The 25566-nt window shown below is 34.8% G+C and overlaps 1 protein-coding gene and 2 long non-coding RNA genes across 4 annotated transcripts; 2 read left to right on the top strand and 1 right to left on the bottom strand.

Moving 5' to 3' along the window:
* Positions 1-309: 309 nt before the first annotated feature.
* Positions 310-22818, top strand: sirt2 (sirtuin 2 (silent mating type information regulation 2, homolog) 2 (S. cerevisiae)). Of its 2 annotated transcripts, none has more exons than XM_065281870.2 (16): positions 310-463; positions 635-675; positions 1171-1222; positions 1303-1413; positions 1515-1556; positions 2046-2152; positions 2245-2301; positions 4675-4743; positions 4832-4961; positions 5921-5980; positions 20343-20398; positions 20482-20558; positions 21346-21397; positions 21477-21544; positions 21770-21836; positions 21929-22818. In XM_065281870.2, the coding sequence occupies exons 1-16, from the start codon at positions 454-456 to the stop codon at positions 22061-22063; spliced, it is 1134 nt and encodes a 377-aa protein (XP_065137942.1). In that variant the 5' UTR covers positions 310-453; the 3' UTR covers positions 22064-22818. The 2 variants fall into 2 exon arrangements, with proteins under 2 accessions (XP_065137942.1, XP_065137941.1); XM_065281869.1 differs by having other exon boundaries at positions 311-370.
* On the top strand, positions 6876-9155 carry LOC135771569 (uncharacterized). Its single transcript, XR_010542970.2, has 4 exons — positions 6876-8477; positions 8559-8705; positions 8795-8860; positions 8938-9155. It is a non-coding gene; the product is annotated as an uncharacterized lncRNA (long non-coding RNA).
* On the bottom strand, positions 17638-19851 carry LOC135771568 (uncharacterized). The gene is made up of 4 exons (XR_010542969.2): positions 18329-19851; positions 18101-18247; positions 17946-18011; positions 17638-17868 (listed from the first exon to the last, which is right to left on the bottom strand). It is a non-coding gene; the product is annotated as an uncharacterized lncRNA (long non-coding RNA).
* Positions 22819-25566: the final 2748 nt, after the last annotated feature.

Genomic DNA, 25566 nt, shown 5'->3' with positions numbered 1-25566 from the left:
AAATTTGTTTTTGATTTGTCAAACGCGACATTGCTGGTCACGTGGTGCGTGTTACTTTTCTTAGCGCTGCTAGAAAAGACCAATCACAGTCAATTGTTTTTACAGTATTTAATAAATTATTTAACAATCGCTTTAGTTTACGGTTTAGTTTTTTACGGTTTTTACAGTAGGCCTCGTATTATTCTTTTCAATTAAGAATTTTAAACAACTATGTTTATGAAATATTCAAAATTAACGTTCTAAGATTGAATGATGGTCAATGAAGGATGGAGTTTTCTGAGCCGTTAAGCGCCACCTAGAGGCTAAACTTTGAATCGCAAAAGATTTTTTCACTACTTTGGCCACCCAATGAAATTAGCGTCGTACACAAGTAAGCGTCCCTTTAATAACAGAGTCCTGTCACCTCGTAAATGTGTGTATTTTGAATATTTTAGTGCTGTTAAAAGCGGATAGATGTCTAAAGGTAACTTTTAATTGTGTTTTTGTTTTATGTGTGTTGTTACCCGACTCGGTTAGCATTTAGCTAAAGATTAGGCTAATGTTTTCATGGTTTTCAGGCTTGATATTATATTACGTGACTTTCATATAAGAGTGATATCTATATTTGTGTGTTTTTTTGTAATATTTTCTTTAGAGGTTTCTGAAAAAGTGGAGGCTGACAGACCAGATATTGAGGTAAATAATGAGGGCTGTCAATCTCAAAGACATATAATCATACCATACGTTGTATTTGCTTAACAGTAGAGTACTATTAAAAGTCTATTTCAACTCGTACCATGCCATGTCTTTATTTTATTTATATTTATTTTTTTGCTTTGTTTTGCTTGTTGGCATGCACAGGAATTCCTTTGGTTTGGACTTTTATTTTGGCAGCATCATATTTTTGTGTTTCTCATTATATTTGACATATTTGATATATGTAATAGAAACTATGTTGCCCTTTTATGTTCACTGTTCAGAATATAAAAAAGAAAGTAATCATTTAGTAGCATTTTATTATTACCGTGCTTTATTTATTATAAGACCATTGCTTGCTGGACCATATAAATATATTGCTGTTAATTGCAAATAGTTAAATAGTAAAAGATTGTTGTTGTTGTTGTTGCATATGAACACATATAGCCTATATATACACAGTATGCATAGAGTACATATCACTCAATTTGACAGGGTCAGTCTGACGAAAGCAGCGACGAAGCCGAAGCTTCAGGAGATACTGAAAGTATGTGTCATCACAGATTTAGTTCATATAATAGTCATTAAGCACAGATAAATATCAGATGAGCTATTTTCCTCTTTCAGTGGACTTTCTGCGCAACCTTTTCTCACGAACTCTTGGCTTGAGTTCTGGAGAGAAAGTTTTGGATGAGTTGACATTGGATGGTGTGGCCCAATACATTAAGAGTGGAAAATGTGAGTTGGGTTTTCAGCGTTTGTACTCCAAATAATGATTGAGATATGTATTATTAAATAGATGTGCTGTCTGTATGCAATAAGTTTGTCTATGTCTGCAGGCAAGAACATTATCTGTATGGTCGGGGCAGGAATATCAACATGTAAGTGCAGTCTCATATAGATATTCGTGAACTTCCAAAAGGGATAGTTCACCCAAAATGTAATATTTAATCAATGTTTATTTACCATTGAGATGTTCAAACTTCTTTGGCTTTCTTTGTTTTCAAGAATTAAATAAATCTATTGTTCTTCTTGTTTTGGTATGTATAAAATGGGAGCTGTAGAGCTTCATTGGTTTGATTTCCAGGAAACACATCAAATGTCCTATTATCTGAATGTACTGAATGTTACTGTATATGTTCAGTCCACACTAAAATGTTCTGTTCAAACTACAGATCAAAAAAATTTATACCTTAAATGCACCATAAGTCTCTTAAAATTATTTGCCAAATATTCATATTAATATAATAAAATGTACGACAAAATTGTTTTCTCTATGTGATCCCTTCAAATTTGTACCAGTTCATTTTTGTGAATATCATTTAGGATGTGCATTGTAGTTTATAATTTTTCATGTTTCCTTTATTTAGCGGCTGGAATCCCAGATTTTCGTTCACCTGGCACTGGTCTTTATGCAAACCTGCAGAAGTACAACCTGCCTTACCCAGAAGCCATTTTCCAAATTGACTACTTTAAGGTCTGCATTTGCTTCTGAAGAAACACAGCATTTATTTTGTTTATAATTTTACAAAAGACATTGTTTTAGTCATGTTTCACTTCTTTCTCTAGAAACATCCTGAGCCCTTCTTTGCTCTGGCCAGAGAGCTCTACCCAGGACAATTTAAGGTATAAACTTTTTTTAATGTCTCTCAGGTGCTACGAAAAGGAATAAGTGATGCCGTTAATTATGCAAATTTAACTGAATTTAAGTAGGCCTGCCACTTTTTTGTCAGTTTAACTATTTTGTTTTTTGGGAAACATGTAAATATCTCAAATAGGGAATTAATAAATGAAAGAAATATGAATTAAGATCCATAAAGTCATCATGAAATTGAAATGAAGAACTTTCTTTTTCATGAAATATTGTAGTGTTTTTATAAATGATATCCAGTTTTTTTTTACATATTTGTCACACTTAACTTTATCCTACACATTTTAATATTACACAAACATAACCTGAGTAAATATTAGGGGTGACCCCGAATAGTCGAAGATTCGATGCATCGATAGGAGAAGCCTGATTCGACTACCAATCTCATTGTCGAATCGTCGCAGATGTGTTATGAAATGAGGATCATTCAATTTTGGCCGTATATGGGTGCACAATATCTGATTTCACATATAACAGCTTTCTCACAATATATTAATATACAGCATATTATGATAATGCTATGCAAATAATATGTGAGTTAGCAGCTTTCAATAAATATTTTTAAAATGTGTTTATAAATCCAACAACCCCCGTGACTGGGCTACACGTCCATAAGAGGTTTCTATGTTAATAAACCATTGCCTCTTTGTTTCTACATTTAAAAGACAAAGCTGGCAATTCTGGCTATACTTTCGTTCTTTTAATAATTTCTTTATTTCATTTATAAATCACTCTGATTTGTTTCTGTGCACTTCATGCATTTTGCACATATTTGTTCTACAGCTTGTTACTTCTGACCTTATTTTATAAAAAATTTGTATTTATTATAAACATAAATTCTGATCTAATTTAAAGGGGACATATTATGAAAATCTGATTTTTTCCATGTTTAAGTGCTATAATTGTGTCCCCAGTGCTTCTATCAACCTAGAAAATGTTAAAAAGATCAACCCAATAACTTAGTTTTGGTAAACCATTTTCTGCAAGCATGTGAAAAAATAGGTCATTGTAATTTGGCCCTTATTGTGATGTCAGAATAAGGTAATACCGCCCACTTTATCTGCACTATCCAACCACAGCACAACCATTTAGTATGGAGAGAAAGAGAGAGATAAATTATTTCACAGCACAATTGAGCTTCAATTGCAACAAACCACCATCATTGTGATCAGTGGTTGCACTTCATCCGCTCATTTGCATTTTAAATGACACACCCAAAACGGCACACTTTTGCTCAGACCTATTTTAGACTTAGTTTACATCTTAAAAAAAAATCTCATAATATGTCCCCTTTAAGTCTGTAAATTTTGGATAGCTTTCCGTTTTATCGATTTTGCGCTGTTGCTGCTGGCGCATGCAATTTAGCAAACGCGCTAGGTGCTCTGCGTCTCATATTTAGGAGTTCATCAATGTTTTTCGACGGGTACAAGTTTTAAAAAGTTAACCGAACTTAAAACGAAACAATCTCTCTTTACTTCCTGTCATGAGGAATGGCTCGAGGACTTGTTTCAGTGTGGGAAGAAATTGCGGAAATTAGGAACATGGCCCAACGATCCAATCAGTTCTTGGTGGACAAAATTGAGTCCTGCCCAAAATTTTTTCTCATTTCAGAAGCCATTTCACTCGGATATAAGTAACAGTTGGTGTTTCTCAATGTCAAGGAAGCCAGAATTTCGAGGATGCTTTGTCATCGGCATCCGTCGAAGGACTGTTCCAATGTCGAGAATCCTCGGAATTTCAACCAAGGACTAAGTCCTTCGTTCGAAAAATATGTCATATACAGGAAAGGATGCATATATGTAGCCTTCGCGCTCTGAAAACCACCCACAAACCTATGTGCGCAGAGCCAAAAGTACACTTTTCACTGACGTAATGACGTGCACTTGCTAGCCTGTTCCATTAACGTGTTCTCCGAATGCTAAAGAGGAGCCTCGCCTAGCCTCTAAAGGATGGGACTTTGAAAGACGAGTCCTGCCAAGGAAGTATCTTTGACATTGAGAAACACCCAGGCCAGTATGTTAAAGTAAACAATTGCTACTTTTTAACAATTTACACCCATCACGCTGTTCTTTAGCTTACATGCTCCTTACTCTTAATATGTTTCACCTTCTTGAGCATCTGTGAATGTTATATGACTCTCTTAATTGACCTCAGTGTGAAAAGATAAATCTCGGCATTATACATACACGATTTGAAAGAGGTCAGATATTCAGAATATGCTGGAATTATAAAGACACTGCAGGAAATATGTTTTTAAATGAGCAGTGGTTTACAGTAGGACAAACTAGGGACTCGTGAACAACTATAGCAAAAACCTAAAGTCTGTTAATAATTTTTGGTTTCTCCAGCCAACAGTGTGTCACTACTTCATGAAGATGCTGAAAGACAAAGGTTTACTGCGACGCTGTTACTCTCAGGTGTGTGTTCGTTACTATAGTCTTGTAAATATTTGTAACATAAGGGTTTGTCACTAGATTCGTCAATCGTTTTTATCTCTTCTTTAAGAATATTGATACACTAGAAAGAGTAGCAGGTCTGGAAGGAGAGGACCTTATTGAAGCCCATGGCACTTTCCACACGTCTCACTGTGTGAGCTTTCTATGCCGAAAGGAGTTCTCAATGGACTGGATGGAAGGTAATGAACACTAGGGCTGTACTGATTATGATATTTGGCTGACAATTAATTCTCTAATAAATCATTGGGATTATGACGTTTAGTTTCAGGGCTTTGATTAATTATGATAGTTAAAGGGGACAGAGAATGAAAAACCATTTTTACCTTGTCTTTGTTGAATAATGGTAGTCTACCCACATTCACAAACATACAAAAAGTGCTAGACATGTAAACATCTCAGTCTCATAGAAATTCCTCTTTTAGAAATGTCAGCCAGAAAACGGCCCAATCTGAAAAACTGATGCTTATGACATCACACGCATCTCCCTGCCCCTCCACTTTAAAATAATTGGCTACATTTTTAGAGTGGCAGCAAAGTCAGCCAATCTGTAATGAGATTGCAAATTAAGCCAGTAGGGGGAGCCAAATAGGTGCAAAACCACTTGTTTAATATCCCCCACCCTAATAGAGCTATCTAAGAGAGGTTTTTAGGAAGCTTCTAAGGCATTACAGACCCAAACAAAACAGTTTTGTCTACATGTCACATCACAGAACAAGGATAAATACCCCGTTCAATCATTCTATGTCACCTTTAATTGTCAAACAAATGTAAAACAGTTTTGTGCTAAATCTGAGTGCTAAGTTACAAATTACTGTGATCTCATAATTGAATCTTTTGCAGGTAGCAGTGTAGTATACAGTGCATACACCTAAATATAAAAAATAATAATATAAAATCATATCAACATAATATTATAATGACAGAATTAACAGAACTCTAAAACATTATAAAACATTAAACACAATGTCCTCTTCCCGTTGCTATTGAAATCAGTAAAGCCGAAATTCATTACATTTAGTTCTGAATAATAAAGGTTTAAAATGACATTAGGTCAAAGATATTATGACAGAATGTCTCTTTTTGGATTAACTCATCGTAAACTAACTGCATTTTTGTTTTTAATTTGTTTTACTCACAGAAAAGATTTTCTCTGAAGATATTCCTAAGTGTGACTCCTGTGGAAGCTTGGTTAAGCCTGGTGAGATCATAATCCTTTCTATTGCTATTTTCTCTTTAGCTACATGAGGTGTTAAAGGACAAGTTCGGTATTTTACACTTAAAGCCCTGTTTTCAGATTGTTTATGGTGAAATAAAACGGATTTGACTGAAATTTGGACATATGATGCTGGCCCGAGAATTTTCGGTTTCTGTTGTATCACCCCCACCTTCACAATGGCTGATTGCATTAAACTTTCGTTTACAAACCGAGTGGTCAGGAATGTTTACTGATATGCTCACACAAAAATGGCTGCAAAAGACGCATTCCAACAGGTGTTTTAGCATTCGTTGTAAACTTGTGGACCTATTTTTCCAATCACCTCACACCTGTACATTCTTCCGTTGAGTGCTTGAATAATAAACACTCCAGCCCAGTTGGTGGCGATAATCCGCCTTAGCCAATTGCAGGAATACAAACAAAGTTCCCGGCGCGGAGTAATACCGTACCTCACAACACATCTAATACAGTCAATGGAGTTGAACAAAAACTACGATTAAACCTGTTGGAAAGCATCTTTTGCAGCGATTTTTGTGTGAGCATATCAGTGAACACCCCTGACCACTCGGTGAGTTTCACGCTTTTGTAAACGAAAGTTTAATGCATTTTAGGAAGGATTGTTCCAGTGCACCTATATAGCCATTCTAGAGGTGGGGGGTGATACAACAAACACCCAAAAGTTCTCGGGCCAGCATCATATGTCCAAATTTCAGTCAAAACCATTCTATTTCATCATAAACAATCTGAAAACAGGGCTTTAAGTGTAAAATACCGAACTTGTCCTTTAACTTAACTTACTCCACCATTCTGAATTTTAGCAAAAAAAACAAACAAACATCATTACTAATGTCCTCAGCTCAAGTGCATTGGTAAGAAGTGAGTTTTAAGATTAATTGATAAACTTATTATTAGCAGACCTAGCATACGCTTTGAGGTTGCTGATGTCTGCATGTGTAAAAGAACCAAACCATCACTTTTGAAAGCCACACTAGTAGTTGTATGGGGGCACCATTCGTCAAACTTTTATGACCCCCTCCCCCACCCGGTGACAGTTGCTGTCTGACAGGTCGTTTTTATGACCCCTTGACAGATGGCGTTTTATGACCCCATGACAGATGGTGTTTTGACAGGTTGTGTTTTATGACCCTTAACAGATGGTTTTATGACAGTTTGTGTTTTATGACTCCTTAACAGATGGTGTTTTGACAGTTTGTGTTTTATGACTTCTTTGACAGCTCGTGTTTGACAGGGGGCGGGACCATCAATCAAAATCTGTACAAGTTGTCAACTTTAGACAGAAAGTATTTAATGGTTTTATTGCCGGGCATTTAGAGTGATTGTTTTTCCTGAGTGTGTTTTATGTCAAGCGTATGGTGTCATGTTTAATGACGGCTCGTGTTTCGACATTTGCTGTTTATTGACATTTGATGTCAGATCTCAACCATCCTCCCTCCTTTCGCACAAGACATGCATTCTTTCACAGGGGTGCGTGTTGTAAAGCGATTAAAGATTTCTAAAACTCAATGTTGGTAAAACAATCCCCCATTACGGTGTCAAAAAAGTAAAATGTTTATTTTAGATTTAGACAAATCATGAACAATGCTACGATTAAAACATTTGTTTGTAACATCACAAGTTATTTAATGAAATATTCCGTATACGTGTATAGTTTAAGCAATGATCTGAGCCATAACCTTCGGAGCCGGCAATACTACAATCTTTAGACGAAAGTCTAAACTAAATACAATTTTAAACGATTCATGAGTTCCGTGAATCTTTTCATAACCTGCACTATAGTTTCACGCGTATTAAAGATCCGGCGGTGTCTGACAAAGCGCCGGGTGAGCGTTCATATCTGCCATTTTAAAATAATGTTAATAAATGTAATTCTGTCCACTATGGCAAAATAGGATTTTATTTTAGATTTAGTGGAATCTTTAACCAAGTCTCTGATTAAGACATGTGTATACGTGCACAGATGGTGACAGAGAAACTTATATATGACGTTAGTAATCTTTTAAATGTTTTTAAGACGTATTCACCCCATTTTGGGGTTTTATTTTTAATTAAAGGCTTCTTAAAACATGTGTGAATATGTGTATATTATACAAAGAGTCTTATATTGTCTGCTCTGACAAAAATAAAGTATTATTTTAGGTTTAGGGGAATTGACTGCGTGTGTCTTATAAATACAACTTGATAATACGTTTGTTTTGTAAAGAGACTTCTTTAAAGTCACGCAAAAATAAAATATTTTAGTTGTAACTGGTTAAACTTAAAGCCGATATTTTCTATCGAACTAGTCTATTTTCTGTTCAGACACAAAGTTTTCTGATGCTGATATTATGTCAGTGTGTGTTTGTGTGGGGGTCGTGTGCTGTAATCTTTGAAAGTTTATGACCGAACCTTTATTGGGGAGCGACAAGAGATCTCCGGCATCAGTTTGGATGGAGCAGAGCTGTTATACTCAAGTCTATTGGTATGTATGTGTTTCGCTGTGTTCGTTTCATTATTTTGTCTGATTATTTAAAAACTAAAAATTCGATCTCTGGTCTTGCAGCGAAATTGTCTAAGCTGGTATTTACTATTCCTGGTAAATCGCGGAGAAGAGTGGAATGAACAAAAAAGTCAGACCGTGACTAGAACCACCAGCAGCGTAACAAGGAAATCTTGGAGCAAAGAGACGCCGAGTGGCTCGTGTTGTCCGGTGTGTATTTATTTAATCCTGTTACAATAGATTTAAACAAACTGGTTTGTTTTAATATTTTCTAATAACATGTGTTATCTGTTTTAAAGGTTTGGATATCAGCGGCAAAGCGAACGTTGCGTGTACTATTGCAAAATATATAGCGGATCTCCACGGTACGTTTATATTGCATAAGAAAAAAGTTGTTTTATTTAGATATTTGTCCTAATAACTTGTTTTTATCTGTTTACAGGTTAGGATACAGAACACAACGCTTTGGACGTATCTTTAAAAAAGAGAAAAATCAGAGACTTTTTGGATTTGTCTGGGACATTTTAAACATTTTGTGGCAAATTGGATTTAAAACGTTTCGGATACTGGATACATGTGTTTGATTTGTCCACAGAGCTTGTTTAAGACATCTTCACCTCATTTTAGGGTTTATTTTTAATTAAAGGCTTCTTAAAACATGTGTGAAAATGTGTATATTATACAATGAGTATTATATTGACTGCTCTGACAAAAATAAATTATTATTTCAGATTTTAGGTCAATTGACTGCGTGTGTTTTATGTCAAGCGTATGCTGTTATGTTTAATGACGGTTCGTGTGTGACAGCTCGTGTTTTGGCATTCGATGTCAGCTCTCACCCTTCCTCCCTCCTTCTCACAAGCATGCATTCTTTCACAGGGGTGCGTGTTGTAAAGCGAGTAGAGATTTCTAAAACTCAAAGTGGAGTCAAATAATTCCCCATTACGGTATCAAAAAAGTAAATGTTTATTTTAGATTAAGACAGATCATGAACAATGCTATGATTAAAACTGTTTTTTGTAACATCACAAGTTATTTAATTAAATATTCCGTATACGTGTATAGTTTAAGCAATGACCTGTGCCATATCCTTCGGCGCCGTCAATACTACAATATTTAGACGATAGTCTAAACTAAATAAAATTTTAAACGGTTTCAGGAACTCCGTGAATCTTTTCATAACCTGCTCTATAGTTTCACGCGTATTAAAGATCCGGCGGTGCCTGACAAAGCGCCGGGTGTGTGTTCATATATGCCGTTTTAAATTAACCTTCATAAAATGTAATTCTGTCCACTATGGCAAAATAGGAGTTTTTTTTAGATTTAGGGGAATCTTTAACCAAGGCTATGATTAAGACATATGTATACGTGCACCGATGGTGACAGAGAAACTTATAGCTGACGTTAATAAACTTTTTAAATGTTTTTAAGACGTCTACAACTCATTTTAGGGTTTTATTTTTAATTAAACGCTTCTTAAAACATGTGTGAATATGTGGATATTATACAAAGAGTATTATATTGTCTGCTCTGACAAAAATAGATTATTATTTTAGATTTTAGGAAAAATGATTGTGTCTATCTTATAAATACAACTTGATATATACGTTTGTTTTGTCAAGAGACTTTTTTAAAGTCACGCAAGAATAAAATCTTTTAGTTGTAATTGGTTAACATTAAATGTACTATTATCTATTTAACTATAAGCTATATTTTTCTGATCAGATATTTTTCTGTTTCTGATGATGGTCTTATAACAGTGTGTGTGGGATGATGATGGCTGTTCACAGCAGGTGGCGGGATGTAAACTAGGGTCTTTTTAAAACTGTAGTGGTAAAAATGTAATAGCACACTGACAAAAATAAAGCATTTGGTTGTAACAAATTATTTAATGAAATATTCAGTATGTGTATAGCGATGAACGGTGTCAAAATCACCGGGGACCCAACAATACTATAGTCTTTAGACTAAAGGGTATTTATTTTAATATAAATAAAATCTTAATCTTTTCGTGCACAATATTCTGATCAAGCCATTAGATTGTGTTCCAGCGTTTACAATAGAGAACATACGCGGATGCGTGTTCATATACACCGTTAAGAAACTTTAAAACGATCAAAAAATTCATATCTTCGGGGTTTTGTTTTAAATTAATGACATCTTAAAACCAACTGGGAATATGTGTTTATTACACAATAAAATGTAATTCTGGCCGCTCTGACAAAATAAGGGTTTAATTTTAGAATTAGGGAATTCTTTAATCAAGTCCCTGATTAAAACACATGAATGCGCGAACCACAGTTGCCAGAGAACGTATGCTGAGGTGCTCTTATGGCGTTAAGAACCTTTTTATTGTTTAAGACATTTTGACCCCATTTCCTGGTTTTGGTGTCCGCTGTGGATCCCATTCCCAAATCTATGTGTTTATTATACAACAAATGCAATTCTGTCAGCATTTCTAGTTTAGAACGCCTCTGATTTAAACATGCGGGTTTTAAAATGAAACGGCCATGTGACTTTTATGACAAAAGCTATTCGATCTTAATTTTTTGTTTTAACATCCAAAAGTTTTTATACACATTCCATAATTAAACATCTAGGTGTGTATGAGTAAGTTTATATCTAATGTCACACGAGCAGCACCAAATCGCGCTTGTGTCTCTGTGTGTGCATACAGGCTGTTTATGTGGGGGCGTGTTTATGAGCCCGTGTCTTTGCAAGGTGTGTGTGCGTGTGTGTGTGTGTGTGTGTGTGTGTGTGTGTGTGTGTGTGTGTGTGTGTGTGTGTGTGTGTTTGCATGGGGGTCTATGATGTCTCTGTTTGTTACTAAAGTTTTGACATTAAGTCTGTGTCCTCATTGACAATAAGTAAGGGTTTTTAGATGTAGGCTTCATTACACAGATACTGATTAAATCATGTTATCCATTATTTGCGATTTAAAGAAACTTAAAAGGTTTAAGACATTTTATCTCACATTGTGGGGTTGTTTTTAATTAATGTAACCTTAAACCCCTCTGTTATCCATTTAGGGAACAATAAAATGTTAGCAAATATTATTTATCAAAGTTGACGATGTTATAAGCCAGGATGTCACTAACGTGACAACAAACATTTATTTAAAGACAAAACATTTTAACAAATTGCCATGGCTTACAGAGACACACTAGACTTAATAATAAAAATAAAAATATACTATTCGAACATCCTAACCTGATATTAGGTTAGATTAGGTTTAAGGTCAATCAGCGTCTTTAGCTTTACAACTTACAGCACAAAACCCCCCCAATGACAGGATTTTTATGAAGTGAAGCAGACCCTTGGTATGCCTGTGGGGTTAGGTTCAACTAAGGTCAACATCTATCAGTGCATAATAAGCAAACATGAAATTATATTTTACCTATGGTTTGTTAATGATGTTGCTAGGTTCGCGTATTTTTTCTGAAACAAACTTTTCTTTTCAAACTTAGTTAGGATACACATGTTGTCGCCTCAAACACCTGATCAAAGTTTTTCTTCGCTAGCGACAACTAATGTCAGAGATTTTGTAAATTCATCAGATGGTTTTACGTGTGTATTTCTTAAACAAACATGTTGCTTTTCAATCTTAGTCAGAGTTCATACGTTTTGTTTTTTCATAAGTTGTTCATAGTTTTTTCTTCGCTAGTGTCAACTAATGTCTGAGATTTTGTAAATTCATCAGATGTTTCTTACTTGTGTATTTTCTTAAACAAACTATTCTTTTCAATCTTAGACAGTCTTCATACGTTTGTCTTTCGATAAGTTGTTCATAGTTTTTCTTCGCTAGTGGCAACTCATGGCTGAGATTTGTAAATTTCATCAGATGTTCTTACATGTGTATTTTCTGAAACAAATTTATGCTTTTCAAACTTAGGTAGTCATCATACTTTTGTCTTTCGATAAGTTGTTCATAGTTTTTTATGTGGAAGTGTCAACTTATGTCTGAGATTTTGTAAATTCATCAGATGTTTCTTACGTGTATATTTTCTTAAACAAACATTTTTTGTTTTTCAAACATAGTTAGGATGCACACTTTTGTCGCCTCAAACACTTGATCAAAGTTTTTTCTTCGTTAGTGTCAACTAATGTCTGAGATTTTGTAAATTCATCAGATGTTTCTTACTTGTGTATTTTCTTAAACAAACTTCTCTTTTCAATCTTAGACAGTCTTCATACGTTTGTCTTTCGATAAGTTGTTCATAGTTTTTCTTCGATAGTGTCAATTCATGTCTGAGATTTGTAAATTTCATCATATGTTCTTACATGTGTATTTTCTGAAACAAATTTATGCTTTTCAAACTTAGGTAGTCATCATACTTTTGTCTCTACATACATTTGTTCAAAGTTTCTTGTAGCTAGTGTCAACTGATGTCTGAGATTTTGTAAATTCAACAGATGGTCTTACGTGTGTATTTCTTAAACAAACATGTTGCTGTTCAAACTTAGGCAGAGTTCATACGTTTGTCTTTTCATAAGTTGTTCATAGTTTTTATTTGTTAGTGTCAACTAATGACAGAGATTTTGTAAACTCATCAGATTCAAACAAAACTCATTCATTTCTGTAGTTTATGTAACACCTTGTCAAACTCTTAAAGGTAGTACTAACTGTTTAAAACAACAATGCAAAGTATTTTAGATTTACTTGATAAATCTTTTACATCAAAACAAACTAGGATAGCAATATGGCTGAATCTGTAACAGGTGATACCACCAATAGCGTGTTGTACATAACAAAGTCTGCAAAATAATAAAGATTGATTAGGTTTTTATTTAGTAAACCTTTTAACATAAAGTGTAGAGTCTTTTGTATGTAACAACAAAGATACGATGAAACAACGCAAAACAAGAGAGGATGCATACATCTACAAATGGGGCAATGTTTGAAATAGTTTCCCCGTATAGCCTCTAAATTCGGGACCAATAGATTAAAGACATTGCCCCATTTGTAGATGTATGCATCCTCTCTTGTTTTGCGTTGTTTCATCGTATCTTTGTTGTTACATACAAAAGACTCTACACTTTATGTTAAAAGGTTTACTAAATAAAAACCTAATCAATCTTTATTATTTTGCAGACTTTGTTATGTACAACACGCTATTGGTGGTATCACCTGTTACAGATTCAGCCATATTGCTATCCTAGTTTGTTTTGATGTAAAAGATTTATCAAGTAAATCTAAAATACTTTGCATTGTTGTTTTAAACAGTTAGTACTACCTTTAAGAGTTTGACAAGGTGTTACATAAACTACAGAAATGAATGAGTTTTGTTTGAATCTGATGAGTTTACAAAATCTCTGTCATTAGTTGACACTAACAAATAAAAACTATGAACAACTTATGAAAAGACAAACGTATGAACTCTGCCTAAGTTTGAACAGCAACATGTTTGTTTAAGAAATACACACGTAAGACCATCTGTTGAATTTACAAAATCTCAGACATCAGTTGACACTAGCTACAAGAAACTTTGAACAAATGTATGTAGAGACAAAAGTATGATGACTACCTAAGTTTGAAAAGCATAAATTTGTTTCAGAAAATACACATGTAAGAACATATGATGAAATTTACAAATCTCAGACATGAATTGACACTATCGAAGAAAAACTATGAACAACTTATCGAAAGACAAACGTATGAAGACTGTCTAAGATTGAAAAGAGAAGTTTGTTTAAGAAAATACACAAGTAAGAAACATCTGATGAATTTACAAAATCTCAGACATTAGTTGACACTAACGAAGAAAAAACTTTGATCAAGTGTTTGAGGCGACAAAAGTGTGCATCCTAACTATGTTTGAAAAACAAAAAATGTTTGTTTAAGAAAATATACACGTAAGAAACATCTGATGAATTTACAAAATCTCAGACATAAGTTGACACTTCCACATAAAAAACTATGAACAACTTATCGAAAGACAAAAGTATGATGACTACCTAAGTTTGAAAAGCATAAATTTGTTTCAGAAAATACACATGTAAGAACATCTGATGAAATTTACAAATCTCAGCCATGAGTTGCCACTAGCGAAGAAAAACTATGAACAACTTATCGAAAGACAAACGTATGAAGACTGTCTAAGATTGAAAAGAATAGTTTGTTTAAGAAAATACACAAGTAAGAAACATCTGATGAATTTACAAAATCTCAGACATTAGTTGACACTAGCGAAGAAAAAACTATGAACAACTTATGAAAAAACAAAACGTATGAACTCTGACTAAGATTGAAAAGCAACATGTTTGTTTAAGAAATACACACGTAAAACCATCTGATGAATTTACAAAATCTCTGACATTAGTTGTCGCTAGCGAAGAAAAACTTTGATCAGGTGTTTGAGGCGACAACATGTGTATCCTAACTAAGTTTGAAAAGAAAAGTTTGTTTCAGAAAAAATACGCGAACCTAGCAACATCATTAACAAACCATAGGTAAAATATAATTTCATGTTTGCTTATTATGCACTGATAGATGTTGACCTTAGTTGAACCTAACCCCACAGGCATACCAAGGGTCTGCTTCACTTCATAAAAATCCTGTCATTGGGGGGGTTTTGTGCTGTAAGTTGTAAAGCTAAAGACGCTGATTGACCTTAAACCTAATCTAACCTAATATCAGGTTAGGATGTTCGAATAGTATATTTTTATTTTTATTATTAAGTCTAGTGTGTCTCTGTAAGCCATGGCAATTTGTTAAAATGTTTTGTCTTTAAATAAATGTTTGTTGTCACGTTAGTGACATCCTGGCTTATAACATCGTCAACTTTGATAAATAATATTTGCTAACATTTTATTGTTCCCTAAATGGATAACAGAGGGGTTTAAGGTTACATTAATTAAAAACAACCCCACAATGTGAGATAAAATGTCTTAAACCTTTTAAGTTTCTTTAAATCGCAAATAATGGATAACATGATTTAATCAGTATCTGTGTAATGAAGCCTACATCTAAAAACCCTTACTTATTGTCAATGAGGACACAGACTTAATGTCAAAACTTTAGTAACAAACAGAGACATCATAGACCCCCATGCAAACACACACACACACACACACACACACACACGCACACACACCTTGCAAAGACACGGGCTCATAAACACGCCCCCACATAAACAGCCTGTATGCACACACAGAGACACAAGCGCGATTTGGTGCTGCTCGTGTGACATTAGATATAAACTTACTCATACACACCTAGATGTTTAATTATGGAATGTGTATAAAAACTTTTGGATGTTAAAACAAAAAATTAAGATCGAATAGCTTTTGTCATAAAAGTCACATGGCCGTTTCATTTTAAAACCCGCATGTTTAAATCAGAGGCGTTCTAAACTAGAAATGCTGACAGAATTGCATTTGTTGTATAATAAACACATAGATTTGGGAATGGGATCCACAGCGGACACCAAAACCAGGAAATGGGGTCAAAATGTCTTAAACAATAAAAAGGTTCTTAACGCCATAAGAGCACCTCAGCATACGTTCTCTGGCAACTGTGGTTCGCGCATTCATGTGTTTTAATCAGGGACTTGATTAAAGAATTCCCTAATTCTAAAATTAAACCCTTATTTTGTCAGAGCGGCCAGAATTACATTTTATTGTGTAATAAACACATATTCCCAGTTGGTTTTAAGATGTCATTAATTTAAAACAAAACCCCGAAGATATGAATTTTTTAATCGTTTTAAAGTTTCTTAACGGTGTATATGAACACGCATCCGCGTATGTTCTCTATTGTAAACGCTGGAACACAATCTAATGGCTTGATCAGAATATTGTGCACGAAAAGATTAAGATTTTATTTATATTAAAATAAATACCCTTTAGTCTAAAGACTATAGTATTGTTGGGTCCCCGGTGATTTTGACACCGTTCATCGCTATACACATACTGAATATTTCATTAAATAATTTGTTACAACCAAATGCTTTATTTTTGTCAGTGTGCTATTACATTTTTACCACTACAGTTTTAAAAAGACCCTAGTTTACATCCCGCCACCTGCTGTGAACAGCCATCATCATCCCACACACACTGTTATAAGACCATCATCAGAAACAGAAAAATATCTGATCAGAAAAATATAGCTTATAGTTAAATAGATAATAGTACATTTAATGTTAACCAATTACAACTAAAAGATTTTATTCTTGCGTGACTTTAAAAAAGTCTCTTGACAAAACAAACGTATATATCAAGTTGTATTTATAAGATAGACACAATCATTTTTCCTAAAATCTAAAATAATAATCTATTTTTGTCAGAGCAGACAATATAATACTCTTTGTATAATATCCACATATTCACACATGTTTTAAGAAGCGTTTAATTAAAAATAAAACCCTAAAATGAGTTGTAGACGTCTTAAAAACATTTAAAAAGTTTATTAACGTCAGCTATAAGTTTCTCTGTCACCATCGGTGCACGTATACATATGTCTTAATCATAGCCTTGGTTAAAGATTCCCCTAAATCTAAAAAAAACTCCTATTTTGCCATAGTGGACAGAATTACATTTTATGAAGGTTAATTTAAAACGGCATATATGAACACACACCCGGCGCTTTGTCAGGCACCGCCGGATCTTTAATACGCGTGAAACTATAGAGCAGGTTATGAAAAGATTCACGGAGTTCCTGAAACCGTTTAAAATTTTATTTAGTTTAGACTATCGTCTAAATATTGTAGTATTGACGGCGCCGAAGGATATGGCACAGGTCATTGCTTAAACTATACACGTATACGGAATATTTAATTAAATAACTTGTGATGTTACAAAAAACAGTTTTAATCATAGCATTGTTCATGATCTGTCTTAATCTAAAATAAACATTTACTTTTTTGATACCGTAATGGGGAATTATTTGACTCCACTTTGAGTTTTAGAAATCTCTACTCGCTTTACAACACGCACCCCTGTGAAAGAATGCATGCTTGTGAGAAGGAGGGAGGAAGGGTGAGAGCTGACATCGAATGCCAAAACACGAGCTGTCACACACGAACCGTCATTAAACATAACAGCATACGCTTGACATAAAACACACGCAGTCAATTGACCTAAAATCTGAAATAATAATTTATTTTTGTCAGAGCAGTCAATATAATACTCATTGTATAATATACACATTTTCACACATGTTTTAAGAAGCCTTTAATTAAAAATAAACCCTAAAATGAGGTGAAGATGTCTTAAACAAGCTCTGTGGACAAATCAAACACATGTATCCAGTATCCGAAACGTTTTAAATCCAATTTGCCACAAAATGTTTAAAATGTCCCAGACAAATCCAAAAAGTCTCTGATTTTTCTCTTTTTTAAAGATACGTCCAAAGCGTTGTGTTCTGTATCCTAACCTGTAAACAGATAAAAACAAGTTATTAGGACAAATATCTAAATAAAACAACTTTTTTCTTATGCAATATAAACGTACCGTGGAGATCCGCTATATATTTTGCAATAGTACACGCAACGTTCGCTTTGCCGCTGATATCCAAACCTTTAAAACAGATAACACATGTTATTAGAAAATATTAAAACAAACCAGTTTGTTTAAATCTATTGTAACAGGATTAAATAAATACACACCGGACAACACGAGCCACTCGGCGTCTCTTTGCTCCAAGATTTCCTTGTTACGCTGCTGGTGGTTCTAGTCACGGTCTGACTTTTTTGTTCATTCCACTCTTCTCCGCGATTTACCAGGAATAGTAAATACCAGCTTAGACAATTTCGCTGCAAGACCAGAGATCGAATTTTTAGTTTTTAAATAATCAGACAAAATAATGAAACGAACACAGCGAAACACATACATACCAATAGACTTGAGTATAACAGCTCTGCTCCATCCAAACTGATGCCGGAGATCTCTTGTCGCTCCCCAATAAAGGTTCGGTCATAAACTTTCAAAGATTACAGCACACGACCCCCACACAAACACACACTGACATAATATCAGCATCAGAAAACTTTGTGTCTGAACAGAAAATAGACTAGTTCGATAGAAAATATCGGCTTTAAGTTTAACCAGTTACAACTAAAATATTTTATTTTTGCGTGACTTTAAAGAAGTCTCTTTACAAAACAAACGTATTATCAAGTTGTATTTATAAGACACACGCAGTCAATTCCCCTAAACCTAAAATAATACTTTATTTTTGTCAGAGCAGACAATATAAGACTCTTTGTATAATATACACATATTCACACATGTTTTAAGAAGCCTTTAATTAAAAATAAAACCCCAAAATGGGGTGAATACGTCTTAAAAACATTTAAAAGATTACTAACGTCATATATAAGTTTCTCTGTCACCATCTGTGCACGTATACACATGTCTTAATCAGAGACTTGGTTAAAGATTCCACTAAATCTAAAATAAAATCCTATTTTGCCATAGTGGACAGAATTACATTTATTAACATTATTTTAAAATGGCAGATATGAACGCTCACCCGGCGCTTTGTCAGACACCGCCGGATCTTTAATACGCGTGAAACTATAGTGCAGGTTATGAAAAGATTCACGGAACTCATGAATCGTTTAAAATTGTATTTAGTTTAGACTTTCGTCTAAAGATTGTAGTATTGCCGGCTCCGAAGGTTATGGCTCAGATCATTGCTTAAACTATACACGTATACGGAATATTTCATTAAATAACTTGTGATGTTACAAACAAATGTTTTAATCGTAGCATTGTTCATGATTTGTCTAAATCTAAAATAAACATTTTACTTTTTTGACACCGTAATGGGGGATTGTTTTACCAACATTGAGTTTTAGAAATCTTTAATCGCTTTACAACACGCACCCCTGTGAAAGAATGCATGTCTTGTGCGAAAGGAGGGAGGATGGTTGAGATCTGACATCAAATGTCAATAAACAGCAAATGTCGAAACACGAGCCGTCATTAAACATGACACCATACGCTTGACATAAAACACACTCAGGAAAAACAATCACTCTAAATGCCCGGCAATAAAACCATTAAATACTTTCTGTCTAAAGTTGACAACTTGTACAGATTTTGATTGATGGTCCCGCCCCCTGTCAAACACGAGCTGTCAAAGAAGTCATAAAACACAAACTGTCAAAACACCATCTGTTAAGGAGTCATAAAACACAAACTGTCATAAAACCATCTGTTAAGGGTCATAAAACACAACCTGTCAAAACACCATCTGTCATGGGGTCATAAAACGCCATCTGTCATGGGGTCATAAAACGCCATCTGTCAAGGGGTCATAAAAACGACCTGTCAGACAGCAACTGTCACCGGGTGGGGGAGGGGGTCATAAAAGTTTGACGAATGGTGCCCCCATACAACTACTCACACTGTAAAAAAAATCCGTAGAAATTTGCAGCTGGGTTGCCGGTAACTTACCGTAGATTTAAATTTATGTTATTACTTGCAACATTTTGTTCAAAGTTAAATGAACATTAAACATTTACAAGTCTTTGTCTTTACAGAATAAAACTAGAAAACAGCATCAAGCAAAACATTCTGGGAAACAAAAAGTTTGATGATGATTTCTGGTTCCCAGAATGCTTTGCATGAGGCTGTTATTGTATAGTTTTATTCTGTAAAGATAAAGACTTGTTAGTATTTAAAATTTATTCAACTTTGAAAAAAACTCTTGCCAGTAAATAACATCAATTTAAATCTACGGTAATTTACCAGCAACCCAGCTGCAATACCATTGTAATTTCTACTGATTTTTTTACAGTGCAGGATGCTAAAAAATATGAGTTTCAGTGTTGCTCTCTACTAGAACAGACATCTAAAAGTGGTTTGAACTTTCATGTTGGATCTGTTTTTACCCGTTTGTAGATATTGTGTTTTTTGGGGAGAATCTACCTGCCCGATTCTTCACCTCCATGAAAATGGTAAAAAAAAATACAGCTGAAATTACAGCAGTTAATATTTCCACTTGTTTGACTCTCTGTGTTCCTTCTGCTTCGGACCACAGGACTTTCCACAATGTGATCTTCTCATTATTATGGGCACATCACTGCAGGTGCAGCCCTTTGCATCTCTGGTCAGCAGGTGAGAACCTCCAGCAGAGGGCTTAAATGTCACAAAGTCTGTACAGTTCATTCACATTCGTATTTAAACACAGTACACTGTTTTAAACAGAGCCAAGAGTACTACACTGCTAGCTGGAAGTAGAGTTGGACGATATACATTTAATATTTATTTTATGTCTGTTTATACAGTTTCTATTGAATAATATTGTGCATCAAATCAATTCAGAATTGAACTCACAGACATGAATCAAGCTTTACAGTATTTTTAAAACTGAAAGATGCTATCAATGTATTTTAATGCTTTGATAGTCAAAGGTTGTGATGTATGGTGTGTGGTCTGCTGGCACACACTTCAGAAAACCTAATGACAAAAAAAAGTAAAAAATAAATAGATAAAAATGTAAGTTTAATTTTATATATGCATCAAAATAAAATTGTTGATGTGGATGTATCAAATTGGTAAAACTACACTCTTAAATCGGCTGGGTTATTTTTGACCCATAATGGTTAAGTATTGGACAGAACACGTGCTGGGTTAAAAATGACCCAATGTTGGGTTGATGTTATGCAGCCATGGGTTTGTAATAAACCAGCAGTTGTGTCAATTTTAACCTAGCGGTGTGTACTTTCCGATATTTACTCATTATGGGTCAAAACATAACCCAGCCATTTTTAGAGTGTATTAAAATATGCAAGGGGAGATTTGTAAGAGACATTTGCAGAAGTGTGAGAAATTTCATTTAGGTATGATTCTTTATTATCACTGACAGTTATACTGTATATGTCTGACTCATATCTGTTTACAGAGTATCAAACAGCTGTCCCAGACTGCTTATTAATATGGAGAAAACCGGACAGGTACAGTATAATGTGTATATACATCAATAACATGCTAGTTTTGAAATAGCTTCATACTGTCTGTCTGATTTTCTGATAGTCTGAGTTTGGAGGGGGATTATTCGGTTTTGGAGGTGGAATGGATTTTGACTCAGATAAAGCTTACAGGTACAGGCATTTAATATCTGTCTCCAAGTCTGCCTACTGATCATTTACAGAATCTTTGTTTAACATCAATAAATAACTACAGTAATGATTATAATTTAACCTACAGTACAGGACTTATATTTGTTGAATGTAAATTTTGACTGGGATGCATCAATTTATCTAATGGCATTGAAGCACAATAGTTTATGTGTGTTGTGTTTAAGTGTTGAATTGACTCATTCGCAGAGATGTGGCACACCTGAGCACCTGTGACGATGGCTGCTTGGCTTTTGCTGATCTGCTAGGCTGGAAAGTAAATAAAGGCGAAAAGCTTTTATACACAAAACAGATTCTATTGTCCTATTCATTACCATCTGGATATTATTCATTACTTTCTTATTTCAGGCAGAGCTGGAAGAGTTGGTGAAACGTGAACATGCTTTGATCGAAAGCAAAAATGTCAAAAAGAAAGACAAGGAGGCTAGTCAGAGCTCTCAAAGCCCTCGGGCGGAGTCTGCAAAGAGGGACAAGACTGAATAGCCAATCGGAGCATGCACAGGCCGTTGTATTTTTTGACCCTTATAGATCAATATAATTCATTCGTCTCTGGGTCACATTTCTCTGAGCTATTATGTTTTTCACCTGGCTGTCTAATGTAAAAGCAGATAGCAATAGACACTACTAAAATAGTACAGAAACCTCAAAGGGCTCAGATAGGAAGACTGAGAAATAGACAGCAATGTGTGATGCATGTAAGAGTTTCTGTCAAAAACTCAGAACTGTAAATGAATGAGAATCCACACGTTAATCCCACTGAAAACAGATCTGTAAATGACAAAGAGGGTGTGTTGCGTCAGTACACACAAAGGTAAACATGCTTGTGTTTTTGGCCTTGTATTGTTTGGCCTTGTAGATTTTTATGTGTTATGTTTTTAAGTAATGATTTATTTTCTTTTAATGAATTTATATACATGATCATTGTTATAATGCATTGTTTGCTGGTTATTCGGTGTCTGTTGCTTATCATTAGTTATCTTCCTCTTTGGCTTGCTTGCGTAAAAGGAAGTTTTACGACATAGCTGTGTTATCTAATCAAGCCCATTGAAACATTATATGAGGAAGTAAGAATAAAACATGACAACGTTTTATATATTTTCTATTTTATACAGTGTACGTTGGTCAAAATATATTAGGACTTAAGAACTGAATCAATATGGCTTTTATAGAAGTGGTAAAATGCAGTTTGGTAACAGATATGATGTAACCATTAAACATCACTTATGTTGTGACTCTCATATTTGTATTTTAATTTTTGATGTTGGGCGTTTTTGGTCCAGCACATCTCATCAGATTAAGATCTGGGGAAATACACTCTCAAGAAATACGTTACGAAAGCTGTCATTGGGGCGGTACCAAGTATATATTTTTTCCCAAAGTGTGCATACTGTTGGTACATATTTAATGGGACATAATTAGGACCGGTACAGTGTAGCATTCCTAGAGATTTTCAGTAGGGTCCAGTATCCTGCAGACAGAGACCACTGCAATTGGGGATAAAGACTGGCATGAAATTTTGCACATGGTCTACAACAGGGTTCCCCAAATCTTACCCTGGAGGGATGGAGCACTAAATTACAGAGTTTAGGTCCAACCCTAATCAAACTTACCCACCTGTAATTTTCTATGAAGACCATTACCGTTTTGTAATCCGTTCAGCCGATCTCAGGGTCTGGCAGTATCACTTTTAGCATAGCTTAGCATAATCCATTGAATCTGATTAGACCATTAGCATCGCGCTCAAAAGTAACCAAAGAGTTTCGATATTTTTCCTATTTAAAACTTGATTCTTCTGTAGTTACATCGTGTAGGGGAGAACCGAGACGAAAGTAACAAAGCGATTTTTTCCGAGCCCTGATAACATTTAAATCCCAAACTATTACAGCATCTTTAACACACAAACCCTTTGCAGACCTGACAAATATCGCGTTTTAATCACCGTTTAATGCATGTAAATCCAGAAAGCTGTACCATGATAAGTAAATTCCTAAAGCGGTCATTTATTTCTTATAACGCGTTGTGCTTTTCATTTCATGTGTTACAGTACTGATCAATCTACAGGTTATTTAGTGACCTAAACACTGAAGTTTGACCTCTCAGAGTTTTTCAAAATAAAAGTAAATCGTGTTTAAATGTGAAGAGATCCTGTCGGGAAAAAAGTTACGACGGTTTCACTGCAAGCGTGAGCAGCGCGTGGCCATTGTGCTTTCACACCTGCTGCGTTTGCAGTTCATTCTGAGCAGTTTAATAAAAGTATAAAAAATCTCAAGTTCACATTATTTTATTTTACATGCATTTATGAGCAAAACCTCTTCAAGACGCTTTTTGACGGTCAGTGTAATTTATATAACTGATAATCCACACTGTTTTTGTGCTGTTCCCTTCAACAGTTTAAGCATGATTGATATTTATAGATGTATCTATTTCTCTGAAGATTATTAACTTCTAGATAGGCTTATTTAGTGCTGGGCAGAGAGTGAATGACAGCGCAGTCTTCTGGCTACAGTGTGTTTTTAAATATTTCATAGCTTTCTTTTAAATTTCTCAAAGTCATGACTGTTTGAAACACACTTGGCATCACATTCATGATTTTATGGTAAAATTACACTTTTTTGGGTCAATCCACGACCATTTAAACCATAAACAATGCACTGTCACTTTAATTGAGCGTGAACAGCGCAGCAACAATAGAGCAGAAACGATCGCAGCACTGCTGCTTCAGGGACGCTCCTGCGCGAGCACGCGCTACTCACGCATGCGGTGTACTACATGGGCGCCGAAACCGGCGTTACTTTTGTCCCGCTGCTAAAACTGTTGTAGGCCTATCTGTTGAAAATTTATATTATTCTAATTTGATTTAATTTAATTTTCATTGTGTTCAAACTCTTGAAATGTTTTATTCTTAACAATTTAAGTTTGTCCTGTTGGTTGCTTTTGAAACATTTGATAAAAGTGAAATTTACAATGAAGATGTAATTTAATAATTTTTTGCAAAGATAAATTACAAAATATGTTTGCAGTTACTTATTAGCGAGGTCATAGTCATGTATATAAAAAACAAACAAGTTTAACCTGTGTGTTACTTACATCCCTGCAGTTGGGGTCGAAAGTAACAATTTACTACTTATGTTTAAAGTGAAATTATACTAAAGTCATTTTACATTTTTACAAAATTCCACACTTGTGAATTCAATTCAATTCAATTTTATTTATATAGCGCTTTTCACAATTGTTAATTGTTGCAAAGCAGCTTTACATGAGTAGATGTAGAGGAGAACATTGAAAATCAATACATAGTATAAGAAGTAGAATATAGCGGCTAAGGATAAAAAACCGTGTAAGCGAGCATATTAATAATGTAACGTATACAGTAAAGTGCTAAGTTAAGCCAAAGTTGGCTGACTCTCCCTGGGACTAAAAAACCCCCTAGGAGAAAACCCAATGGGAAAAAATCCTAGAAGGACAAAAAACCCTAGGGAGAGATTAATATTTATATTTATAATATATAGACACGGTAGGGATAGGAAGCGTGTAAGCGGATTAAACTGGTTCAGCCGGTGGCCGTTGGTCGCGCATCGGTTGGGCGTCACGTTGAAGGACAGCCAGTTGATTAGTGGTGCGATGACCTTCACAGCAACAGGAACTGGGTCTGTTTGTCTCATTGTCCTCAGAGTCGAGGACGAGACAGGGAGACAAAAACAGAATTCTATTAGCGTAGGGGCCGTTCGCATGTAATGCAAGTGTCATACATTATAGTGGTTTAATTCAGCTCGGTTCCAGACAGGCTAACTATTGCGGCAAGAGTAAATTACCCGTATGAGGTATGTGAGTGCTTTGTTCTAGACAAAATAACTACTGCGGGAAAAGTACATTTACTGGACATTCTATGTGAATGCTTTGTTAAAGAAGAATGTCTTAAGTTTAGATTTAAATTGTTCGACTGTGTCTGATACTCGAACATTATTTGGTAAATCATTCCAGAGCTT

Source organism: Paramisgurnus dabryanus, chromosome 8 (genome assembly GCF_030506205.2).
Source record: "Paramisgurnus dabryanus chromosome 8, PD_genome_1.1, whole genome shotgun sequence".
Taxonomy (NCBI): Eukaryota; Metazoa; Chordata; class Actinopteri; order Cypriniformes; family Cobitidae; genus Paramisgurnus; species Paramisgurnus dabryanus.
This window is presented reverse-complemented; position numbering and strand designations above follow the sequence as displayed.

Coding starts and splice junctions, on each gene's coding strand:
- sirt2 (XM_065281869.1), top strand. CDS start 349: ATGAAATTAGCGTCGTACACAA. Junction 1,557..2,045: donor CGGGGCAGGAATATCAACAT/GTAAGTGCAGTC, acceptor TCCTTTATTTAG/CGGCTGGAATCCCAGATTTT. Junction 21,398..21,476: donor ATATGGAGAAAACCGGACAG/GTACAGTATAAT, acceptor ATTTTCTGATAG/TCTGAGTTTGGAGGGGGATT.